Genomic DNA, 12,293 nt, shown 5'->3' with positions numbered 1-12,293 from the left:
TGATGAGAAAGGATTGACAGGATTATGCTTTACTCATACAAAGAAAGTAGTATTTCAGCAACCAAGACAGATCTATTTTAGATCAAAAAATACTTCTAAATCAAAGTCTAACATATAACTGAGAAGGCAATATACAACATAACATTGTTTTGATTTAAACGCTAGAATTAGTGTAATCATTTCTTATTACTGGTGTTAACAGCTTGTGTAAGTATCATTTGTAATCTGAAATTGCTTTTTGGTTATGCTTCACATTTAGAAATCAGTGTGGAAAAGTGAAAGTGGTGGAAATGGTTTTGTCAGCACCTGTTATATCAATTTGCTTTCAGCAAAGTACAGTGCAACCTTTGCTGTCAGCTACCTTTTTTCCTTGGTTTTAACATTTTTGTCCACATCTAATTTAATTATTTTAGTAGAGTTAACTGTGTGTGAAACGTTTTCACAGATGTAACATGCAAATAAAAGACTAATAATTCCTCATTGTTATAAACAAGTGACAGTATTTATAAAGCAAACTTTATATACTTTAGTTTTTTTCAGATAGAACAGTATGTGTGTAAAATGAATTATTGTTGATTATTGGAGGACTCAATGCTACAAACGTGAAAATTCAAGGTAGTTAATCATTGGAAATCATAATTTCCTCTAGTTAATTATGTGACTATAATTCAAATGTTAAACATTGGTCTAAAAATCACTTTCATGTGGGAATGTGAATCTCCGAATTATTCTAAGTAGTTGTTATGATTTAAAACTGGAGAGCAAATGAAATGATTTCTAGACTGACTGTATTTTGAACACTATAAATATTTACATTCTTTCTTTATAATCTACCTATCTATATGAATTCCTGTTTTGAAATTGTTACTTACATTAGAATACTTTTAAAGGCAATTTTATGATGTCAGGCCAAAATACCCTTGTGTTCAAAATGAACCCAAATTCTGATGGTAGCTCTGGGCACCTTCGGAAGTTTTTTCTTCAAAACAGTGTTCTTTTTCTTCAGCTGGTGGGTGCTAGTTTTTGTTCCCTTCATGAGTGATCATCTTTTCTTCCACTTCTGAAACACCAGCCTGTAAGACAAGTCTTTGAGCTGTTTGTAGCCAGTTTTTCCTTGAGTGGCAGGTTTGATACAGTATCCTGGCACTTAACATAAACTATATTAAGTATAAGTTACTCTGACATAGATAAGCAGCATTTGTACCTCTATCTGGATGTTATTAGCTGCATCCAATTTCCCTGTTCACAGTTGCTTTTGAAGATGGTGTTATATATAATTAGTCTGCTGCAATGCAGGGTTGGCAAAATCTGTAAATCTGCAAGAATTAAGAAGAATTAAGACTGTTTTCCAATCAAGATAAAATATGAAGGTGAATTAGTCACTTCCCTTACTAAGACATGGGATTTCTGTTGTTATATTTTGGTTTTTTTTCCTCTGATTCAGATGTAAAAAATCTTTCTTGTAGTGTGTCTACCAGTTCTCGGACAATGTCTCTGCTGTCACAGCTGGAGAAGATCAATTTGGACTCTGTATTAGGAGAAGCAGACAATGCCAGATATATTACCTCAAAGATCCTTCATCTCGTTCAGAGTCAAGGTAAATACCTCAGTTTTGTGGTTTTAATAGTTTTCCTTTTGAGCCTTCCTTCTTGTACTTCTTCCTTGCTGGATTTTTTTTTGTTTCTGTTTGATGAACGTGATTATCCCTCTGTTTTTGGCACTGTTTCTTGAATGCACCTGTTTAAATCCATGTTTAATGCTATCTGGTACAGTATTGGTTACGTAGTGTATTTTGTATTGTCAAACAACTATAATGTAAGTAAAAACTCACAGTAGATACATATGTGCGTAAATATATATGAGAAGCAGAAGTATCTGGAAGAGACCCTTTCTATAGACTTTTTTCTTTAGATAGGGCATGACAAGATTGTTGAACAAGTGAAAGGAAAAGTGAGTGTTAAAATAACTTAAGACTTTTACTTAGTTTGATATACATATATGCAGGTTTTAGTAGGTTTGATTATTTGCAGTGTGGATTTTCTGATCAATCTGTATATGATAAAATTTTAATTTTTTTCTGCAAGCTAGTGTATTAAAAGAAAAATGGTCTTTTTCCCACTGGCAGAAAAAACCAGGAAGGAGATGACATCTAAGGGCTCCACTGGAATAGAAGTTATCCTGTCAACCTTAGAGGTAAAACCTTTTAATCTGTGTGGTTATGGGTACATAGCAAGTTTTCATTTCATCATTAGGCTTCATGTTATTAAATATGTTGTTATCTCAGCTAGACTCCAAAACTTGTGTGGGAGTGTAACGACTAGATATGGAACTTAAGAATTTATCTCCCCTTTTTTAAAATATTCTAAGAAATCGTCAGCTATCACTTCTAATTATATGACATACTACAACCTGATTTTAATTGGTTTTGTGGTTAATTCAGGCTGCATAGTGGGATGGTTAGGTGGGTGGTTACATCTTAAGTTCCGTTTGACTGAGGGGTGGCACTTTCTCTGAGCTTTTAAGTATCTAAACCACTAACAGTAAACTACTACGTTAAACAAAAAATATCTGTTGTTTGTACTGCAGAATACAAAAGATCTTCAAACAATTCTAAATATACTGAATATTCTCATTGAGGTAGTCTCAGTTGGTAAGTTTTCATTAAGGAATAATTTGTGATTTTACTCCTGTATTTTTCTGCAGAATTTTGGGGTTGTTTTTTGTGTGCTTGCTTTCTGGTTGTTTTTGTTTGTGATGTTTGATAAAGCTGATTTACATGCCAAATGACATAGACTGAAGTCACCTTTTAACTAATCACACACAAATAATTTATTTTGCTGTAATAAGTCCAGCATGTTCTTGCATAGTGCAGTCACATATGCAGAAAATATTGCTGTGCTAAAGACTTTATGTTAACTGTAACTTAGATGTTTAGTTGTTCTTTGGCTTCAGAGATACATGTTGAGTGTTAATTTCTAGGTGGTGGTCGGAGAGCAAGCATCTTAGTCACTAAAGGAGGGACACAGATCTTATTGCAGCTGCTTTTGACTGCCAGCAAAGACACTCCACCAAATGAAGAATTAATGGTGCTTCTTCATACTCTTCTTGCAAAAATTGGTCCAAAAGGTGATAATGATAGACTTAAGTAACATGGCTTAATACTTTACAGTTTTATAATTGAAACTCAAGAAAAAAAAATCTTTCTGTTACTGTATAAGCATCTTTCTATTATTGTATAAGCATCCACTTATTCAGAATTGGTAGAGGAGAACAAGAGGAGGAGTAAAATAGAAGGGAGGAAAGAATGGTGAAAAATAGATGAGCAGAGTTTACATTATCAGTAGAAGGAATTCACAGTTCATTTAACTTGTATTTTTTGATAATAGTTTCAAAATTAGTGTGATTGATCCTGTATTTTTTTGATGTCAGACAAAAAGATTGGCATGAAAGCAAGAATTAATGGTGCCCTAAACATATCATTGAATTTAGTGAAGCAGAATTTGCAGAACCACAGGCTAATTCTGCCATGTCTTCAAGTATTAAGAGTTTATTCAACCAACTGTAAGTATTGCAGATAATTATTTTCTTTCCCATGTGATATAATTTTTTGTACCTGGATACGGTTAAAATATCATATCTAAGGGCTTGTTTAACGTTAGAAGTTTAAAATAATTATTTTTAAAATGGGAATTTGCTTTTTATAGTGTCAAATTACTTAAATTCTAGTAGAAGCTGTGAAGTATGTATGTACTTGTGTATCTTTGGTTTTTGTTCTCTGTGTGTGTATATATTGAGAGAGACAGTTGAGGGGAGTTAAGCAGTGCTGTTGAATGTGTGGAATTTTGAGTCATCTAATTTGCATGAATGCTGATGCTTTAAGATCTAAACCAGAAATGCTAATATTGTGTTTGCAAAAGGCACTTTATATTAAAAATTTATTCTTTTTATTATACATTTTGTGTGTTATTATTTCATTCTTGATTGCTACTTTAAAATTGGTTCACACGGGAAATATTTTGTTGATCTGTTTAACTTTTCCCTTATGCATTATGTTGAAGTGCCCTACTCTTGGGCTAATACTCTTCTACAAGAGCCTAATTCATTGTTGGGCAGGCAGTAGGAAGCTAATGAAAATAGGGTGGTTCTTGCTGTATCACTACTTTCAGTTAGGTGCTCTTCAGTTTTTCCTTTGAGCTCAAAATGGCAATTAAACCTCATAAACAGGTGGGACAAATTGCAAACATAACGACATTCCTCCGAGAGAATTGATTTGATGATCTGTAAGATTATGTTTTCAGGACATTCACATGAGGATCTGCTTTTCATGAAGTCCCAATGCTTTTATGATGTGGAAGCTTTATTTCTATTGAGCTGTCTGATAATAGGTAAAAATGCTTCTAAATGGAAGAGTTTAATACAGATAGTTAAATAGCTTACCTAAAAACTCATCATCCTGAAAATGGGGAATCAAACTAATCTCTGATTTGGATTCTGCCTAGATCAATGCTGTCTTTCTGTATTTCCCGCTCCCCATAAACAGAAAAAGTAGTGGTTCATTATGTTCTGATGGGTAGTACTATTTAAAGTTTGTGTACAGTTGCTACCAGAATTCTTAGATTCTGGTGGTGTAATGTTGCTGCTAATGATGATGAAATTGCAACTTGGGTTCAAGAACTGAACTCTACACTAATAACACCATTCATTATGTTTAAGTCAATTCTTGGTTGCTCTCTCCCTGCTTGGTTAGGAGTGCATACTGCTAAACTCAGTTGGGAATTGAATTTCTGTGCCTGTTTCAGCAGTTTGTATTTTCGGTGGGCATTGGGCCTCAGCCATATGTACATCCAGTGTGCTTTTCTTGAACGTAGGTCTTAGAATAATTTCTTTTGATTTATTCCCTTCCAAATAAATAATTTTTTTTGAGAACTTATATGCATAACATCGCTCAGGAAAGCTTGTACCAATTGGCATTTCTAAATTTCACAGGGAATGCATGGCTTTCAAATCCTGGTGGACATACCTGTCTGTCCTAATACTGAAGGGTAATAATAGCAAATCATAGAACTTGTCAGTCTTGAAATTCTAGAAACCCTGCTGTCTTGATAAACTGAGATTTTTTTTTCCAGAAAATTCTTTTTATGTATATTAATAACAGAGCAGAAGCATGCATTGAAGTAGTACATGATTTTAGTTGTAAAGTAATATTTTTTTTTCTTCTTTTCCAAGTTGTATCAGGATTGGATTATCACACTAAATACATGCAGAGTACTGTTTGCTTGTCATTGTATGTCTTGAAGCACAAAGTTATCTTAATTCTGTACTTCAGAATTAACTCACATGGATTTTAGTTTGAGTGTATTGTTTTTTTTTTCCTTTTGACTTTCTTATTACATTATCTTAAAATGGATTGTGTTTCACTCTTCCAGCTGTAAATGCAGTATCCTTGGGAAAGAATGGAGTAGTAGAACTGATGTTTAAGATCATTGGCCCTTTTAGTAAAAAGAACACTAGCCTTTTGAAGTAAGTAAGGTCTCTTTAATATAGCGTGTGGAAAAATCTTAGATACACTTCAGAACTTACTTGTAAATGAAAACTAATATTGGAGAAATCAAATGTAATTTCTACTTGAAAGTTAAAGTGAAGGGAGTCGGGAAGGAGAAGCACAGATCTGACAGTTTAATTTTACCCAGTAGACTAACACAAACTGTTTGAATGTCTAGTTACAGTACTGGTAAAAGAATATAAATGTTATTTTTTGCCTCTAATATTTCTGCATAGAAACTTTGCAATGATTATCCCCAAATCAGGACAAACAGATTAAGACAATCCCATCATTTTTCAATTTGTTGAGTTAGCTCCCGCACCTCCTTTGTGTTTTCAGAGTGACATTTTCTATTTTATTTTGTAATTTAATTTCCTTTCTGTTTTACTTCAAAGCAATTATAGACTCTTAGAGCAAAACCATAACACATAGACTAGGAAGCACCAGCAATATCTGTGTAGTGGGCTATTGTGTTTTAAAAAACACATTCACTGCATACCTCAAAGTGGTGAGTTATGATTCCACCCCTGGCACCCTTGTATTTTTCTTTTTTTTTTAATAATTTTTTTTAAAGTCAATTCAGTTTAAAATAGACAAGTGGATCTAACTGGACATAGCCCTTTCTTTATACACTACTACCTTTTTGAAGCACATACCTGTGGAAAACTGAATTTTTCATCCAGTTAGCAAAATAATGATCTTGTATAGTTCATATTCTAATTTCAGTCCAAAAATATAGTGTTATCTAATCTGGTATTCGTGGTCGCTGGAGTATCTTTTAAAAAAAAGCCCTGCCCCTTTAAGCCCCAGCTAAAATTAGATATGAACTTACTATCCCATGATGTGGAGTAATCATGATACCCTTGTTTATGGTCTAAGATCAGATGCATGAAGTCTATCTTTACAAAGAGGGTAAAAATAAGTATATACATTTTCTAGTTGTAGAACTTGAGTTAATTGAGACAAGATACTTGTGTACAAAAAAATTTTACAATGATAATCTTGTATTATAGTACAGATTGATGAAAGTTACTTCTCAACATATTCATGCACTGCCAGTTTTGACCTACAGTTTTCTAAAATAGTATCCTTTCCTTTGTGGCAGTACTTGTTGCTGCTAACATAAAACATGGGTTTCAGAGGTATCTCATCCATTGGGTATGGTTCATAAACATTGCATGGTCACTTAATGGTGTTCTTTTGCAAACACTGAAAGTTTGTATAGCCATTGCATTGATACTTTTAAATTTCACCATCAGGCTTCAGATGTAGCAGCGGTGCGTGGTATTTTAGTAAAATCAAATTTTAAAAGCAAAGTCTGTGATACAGTGCAACCAGGAAAACATGAGGATGGATGCTAAATAGATCTGTTAGTAGTAAATATTTTGTATGGTTTTACAGTGTTGTAGATTAAACTTACTGGTAGTTGCTGTTTTGACTTTTCTTGTTATGTTGACAGGGTTGCATTAGACACGCTTGCTGCATTGCTAAAATCAAGTAAGTGCTTGACTGCAAGAAACTGTGTAGTTGAGAGAGATATATGTGTGTGTATATGTATGTAAAACTTTAATATTAAAGTCTGTGCCCAAACCAAAATCAAGAATAGGAAACGTAGAAGTGAGGCTACAGTTTTACCTGCAGTCTCTAGTGCTTTAATATTTGTGTGGAGTGTATAGATGTTTAAAAATTAGTTACTGTCTCTTCAGTTATGCAACAGAAAGGCTGCACTGCTTTTGCAGAACTGATCTGGATCCAAGGTGGAGAAATAGCCTTTTACACTCACCTCAGCCCTACAGCAATGGGTATTTATAGTTTAACTCCTGTGCATCTTCTTTATATACGTATCTGAAAATATCTGTTGGATGGCAAGGGAAAATACAGGGTTTCTTCAGGAACCTTTATGAATAATTAGGTATTATGTCTTAAAGACAAACTTGTCAGTGATGCTCATGAATTGAAAACAAGTGTAAAAAAACCTGTGGTCTTGTTCCCAGACACTGGCTGGCTGGGCCAGCAGCAGCGTGCCCTGACAAATGTCGTATTTGCAGACTTTGCACCAGGATTGTAACTGACAAGGAGTTAAAAACATTCTCTCCAAAGAGTTGCATAAAATCTACAGCATCCCTGGTAGTTTTAGTGGAGTTGGATGAGAACTGAGGTGTGATTAGATTTGCAGAAAAACATTTCAGGCAGATGACAGGAAACTTCTGTACCAATTATTACAAGTGCTGAGTTTTCTCATGTTTGATTAGTGTGATACCTTGGTCTTACAAATTTCTGTATTTGCTAATTTTGGAATTTCTGTTTGGGGAAATTTAGGGAAACAAGTATTTTTGTATTCTTGTCAGTATTCAGTTTTGTAAATTGGCAGTTAAACTTTAATGCTGGGGAAAAAAATAAATTTTGAAAAGATGTGTCTTTAAAACAGGAGGGCTTGCACATTTATTTTGAGACGTCTTATCCAGTCATTAGGGGTTTTGACATTGTAGCTTCCTACACTATATTGAAGTGAAACTTTTCATAAAAACACTAATCTGTGGTATGTAGAGTCCAGTTGTCATACTGATCATGCAGTATTTGGGGTATATATTTTGAATTTATCAAATTTGAGTGATAGTTGTTGCAAAACTGTACAGATTACAAGTGGTAAGAAGTTTGTTTCAGATCTCATGTCTACACAGTGTGTGTGGCTAGATATGGATATGCTTTATATAAACACTTTTTTTTTTTTTTAATTTGCTAGCTAACTGTATCTTACAATTACCTTTAGGTGTAACATACACTGTTCTTCTGTAAACCATGAAAATTACTTGCAATGTTATTCCGAAGAATGAAGTGTAGGCTCCTGGCCTCAGTTATTCAGCCATTTCTGTTCAGGATGATGTAGAACTCTGTTAAGTGTGGCTAAAAACTGCTTTAAATTAAATGATTCAGCTACTTGGGTAAAAAGAATAATTTTAACATTGATTTGAAAATAATATTTAAGTAATTGGGCAATTCTTAATTTTTTTTCCTAACTTTTAATAAAGAAACAAATGCCAGGAGAGCAGTAGACCGAGGATATGTGCAGGTGCTTTTAACAATTTATGTTGACTGGCATCGTCATGATAGTCGACACAGATACATGCTGATACGTAAAGGAGTTTTACAGTGCATTAAAAGTGTTACAAACATCAAACTGGGAAGAAAAGCATTCATTGATGCCAATGGGATGAAAATTCTTTACAACACTTCACAAGTAAGTTTATCTCAGTAGTCATTCTTTTTTTTGTTTGGTTTTTGTTTGTTTGGTTTTTTTTTTCTGTTGTTGGTTTTGCCTCTTTAGCTTTAAAAACAGATCCTGACCCCCAGTTTGTCATAGTTCTTTTATGAAATTCATGGTCATTCCTGATTATGGGGGTAAGGATTATTTTCTGTACTTGACTGAAGCAGAATGAAAGAGTACAGAATTAAATTAGTATTTGCTATTATTTGGCTGTGACTATCTCTGGGAGGGGCTGTTGACCTTAGTTTAAAAAAACAGGTTGGGGGAGAAATCTTTTCATTCTGAAGTATGGGGTTTTTAAACAAAGTGAACTTGAGTTGGTAGAAATTATTCTGGCCTTCAAAGGAGACATTAATAAAATTTATTGTAAACAAAATATTTTGCTACTAGCAAATCCTAGAAATTGGTAAAAGAAATGTAGTTTGACTATTAGTTTGAGAGATACTTTTGTCTTCATTATTTTCCTGTTAATAGGAGTGCCTTGCTGTAAGAACTCTTGATCCCCTTGTCAACACATCCAGCCTAATAATGAGAAAATGTTTTCCTAAAAATCGTCTTCCTTTACCAACTATTAAAAGTGCTTTCCATTTCCAACTCCCAGTTATTCCTGCCAGTGGTCCTGTGGCTCAGCTGTACAGTTTGCCTCCTGATGGTATGGTAATGTTGTATTTTATCTTTGAGTATGTCTAACATTGCTTTATGTAGGTGGAATCAATTGCAGTTATTTGTGTTCTCTGCTAAAACTTGGACACTGAGACTCTTCTCAGCTAGCAGAGGACCCGTGACTGTTAGTGTAGCGCATCAATTTCTAATGTGAAGTTTTAACTGATGAAAATTTTGTCCTCATGTATGTGGTTATATTTCTGAGATATGAAATGAAAAATAAAACGGGAGCTAAAATGTGATGTTTGTTAAAGTCTGAAGTGTAAAACATAAGTTATACGTATTAGTCTACAAACTAAATGGGCTGTCTTTATAACTCTGGTACCATATACATTCTCTTATGTGAAATTTAGTGCACATCCTGTTTTACAGGAGTGTATATTCCTTGTTTTCTTTCTGTTACTCTGATAAACTGGATGTAGTGAATTTAGATTAACATGTGCCATTTGAAGCACTGTTTTTTAAATCACTGTGGTTATTCCTTCATTTACATGGTGAGAAAAGTAGAGCTGCTTTCTTGGACCATTGCAGTCTCATAGGCAACTTGTCTGCAAAGGGTTTGTTTGGTGCTTTGTAGGAGATAGGTTCATCCCACTGTGAAAACCTTTCATTATTTTTGAATTATTAATGTTTAATGCATTTTCAGATAGGGTGAAACAGCTTGGTACCTGGGTAAGCAACTGATGAAGTTGCTGTCAGAGAGTTACTCTTAAAATGAAGAGGCAATGTCAGACTTAATATCTTCTTATTCACAATATCTTCTGAAACACAATGTGATCATAGTTTGAAAAAAGATAGCTATTTTTTTGGGTTCATATAGTTCAGACTCAGGAGTTCAGCGTTTGTTTATGTTTTGTGTTCAAAGTAGAAAACACATTTAGAGTGTGTTCCAAAAGCCACAGAAATTAAAACTCTACTTAATACAGTATCTTTGGTACTCCATATTACCTATTTAGAAACTTCCTGTACTGTTGAAGTAGACCACTGAAATTTTGTTTTCTTAAGTAGGTCTGTGATCTTTTAAAAAAGTGAAAAACCTGAGGAAATAGGACACATAGGATTTTCTTTTAAAGTAAAAACTTCTGTATTAGAAGAATAAGTAGAATGCTGGGGTAGGTAAAGCTCCGAGTTTCTTGTATAGTTGGTTTTGTAAAAGCAATAAATGTATTCATTCTGAACACAGCAGAAAACCAGTATAATTTGTAAACCTCTGAGTGAGCCTTTTACGGACAATCAGCAAATTTCCTGTGTGGAAAAGAGTCTTTCAGAAAATATACCAAAAAAACCCCAGCACTCAAACTGCCTGAAATATCTAGAAAATGATCAAATTTGCCACGAATAAGCAGAACATCTGCCAGAATAACTGGTTTATGCCAACTTCCACATATTAAGGAGTTAGCCCAATTCTTGTTAGTCATGTGTAAACAATTAATTTGCTTCCCCTTTTTTTCTTTGTTAAAAACAGAGGAAGCCCTGCACCCTTCAGCATACTGCATCTCTAGCTCAGGTGGAAAGTAGTCATTAATGTCCAAATAGTTCCACATGTCTAAAAAATAACATCTTGCTGTATTTTTGGGGATAAAATTTAGTTCCACATCTGTGCATGCTAAGCGGTTGGAGATACATTTATGACTTTTTTTTTTTTTTTTTTTTTAATTAGGCGCCATTTAAGCAAGACAAAAACAGTGAAGAGGGTACTTTGTCCCGCTGTTCACTGATACTAGGTCAATACTGGCTGGCATAACTAAAAGCTGCCGAGAACTCATATTTTTTTTTATTAATGTGGTCTTGATTACTTACTTTGGGAAAAGGTGTCAGAGCTCTCATTTTGTGCTAACCACAAGCCATCCCAAGATGTTCTTGGCACATCCACGTTGTAAAGTATTTCTAAGGGCCATCTCCTGTCTTGCTGGGGGTGTTTTTTGAGGTGGTGGAGGTGTTGGGGTGTTTTTTGATTGTTTTGCTTTGTTTAAATGGAGATCTTTGTTTTGACTTAAAACTGGATGGAAATGAGTCTGCAGTATTGTGAAACAAGCATTTTGTTTTGTAAATGTAGTAATTGGTGTTCGCTAGTTGGTTTTCACATTTTTTTCAGGTGATAAGTAAAAAAGAAAATAAACCCAGAATTTAGAATTTTCTTTTGAGCATATTTCCTGGATTAAATGTATAATCTGCCTTACAAAAATTTTTTGTGTCATAGTGGATGACGTAGTAGATGAAAGTGATGATAATGATGATGCTGAAACAGAATCAGAAGTTGAAACCGAAAATGATGATGACAAGGACCAACATTTTAAGGTTGGTGTGAGACACAATTAACAAGCAAAAATCAGGCATAACTTTTTTTATTTTCTTATGTTGCTTGAATCCTGTGTACAGCCATATGTTTTAAGTGTTAAAAGGACTTTGACAGGTTTTCAGTGCAATTTCTAAAATTAAAACAGCTCATGAAACTTATGAAAGGTGGGTGCTGGTTGAAAATATCAACCTTTGTTGTTCAGATTACTTCAAGATTATTATTTTTTTTACATTTAAAACATTTAAAAAATGTTTGCTTCACACTTGATGTTTTTGGAGTACGGTAGAACAGAACTTCAAACTCTGTTAGCAGTGTTCTGTTCCCAACTTGTGTTTCCCTCAAGCTGCTCTTCCCACCTAAGCTGCTCAGTATGCAGGAGCTGCTCTTAACTTTTTCCAGCATTCTGGACGGGGATTGAGTAGGTCAGTGTTTCAGTAAGGTAACTTTGAAGTTGAGCCAGCTGTAGAGGCAAGAAGTCAGACCTTTCACTGTTGTATCATTTTTGGAAGATTTTGTTCTGCTCT

The 12,293-nt window shown here is 34.1% G+C and overlaps 1 protein-coding gene across 15 annotated transcripts in view; it reads left to right on the top strand.

The window, feature by feature from the left end:
- The window catches only part of AGTPBP1 (ATP/GTP binding carboxypeptidase 1), a 64,082-nt gene that overhangs the window by 15,431 nt on the left and 36,358 nt on the right, over nucleotides 1–12,293 (top strand). For 14 of the 15 annotated variants that reach the window (XR_013924730.1, XM_080371096.1, XM_080371098.1 and 11 more), the window contains 10 exons: nucleotides 1,467–1,597; nucleotides 2,126–2,193; nucleotides 2,587–2,650; nucleotides 2,980–3,126; nucleotides 3,430–3,561; nucleotides 5,427–5,520; nucleotides 7,002–7,039; nucleotides 8,572–8,780; nucleotides 9,282–9,459; nucleotides 11,671–11,768. Coding sequence is in view for 14 of the 15 variants with exons in the window: in XM_080371096.1 (XP_080227222.1) it covers nucleotides 1,467–1,597; nucleotides 2,126–2,193; nucleotides 2,587–2,650; nucleotides 2,980–3,126; nucleotides 3,430–3,561; nucleotides 5,427–5,520; nucleotides 7,002–7,039; nucleotides 8,572–8,780; nucleotides 9,282–9,459; nucleotides 11,671–11,768 (1,159 nt within the window). In the remaining variant the exon portion in view is untranslated. Of the gene's footprint in view, nucleotides 1–1,466; nucleotides 1,598–2,125; nucleotides 2,194–2,586; nucleotides 2,651–2,979; nucleotides 3,127–3,429; nucleotides 3,562–4,298; nucleotides 4,386–5,426; nucleotides 5,521–7,001; nucleotides 7,040–8,571; nucleotides 8,781–9,281; nucleotides 9,460–11,670; nucleotides 11,769–12,293 lie in introns of those variants that run through there. The other variant, XM_080371090.1, reaches the window with a different exon arrangement.

Source organism: Falco punctatus, assembly GCF_963210335.1.
Source record: "Falco punctatus genome assembly, chromosome: Z".
Classification (NCBI taxonomy): Eukaryota; Metazoa; Chordata; class Aves; order Falconiformes; family Falconidae; genus Falco; species Falco punctatus.
This window is presented reverse-complemented; position numbering and strand designations above follow the sequence as displayed.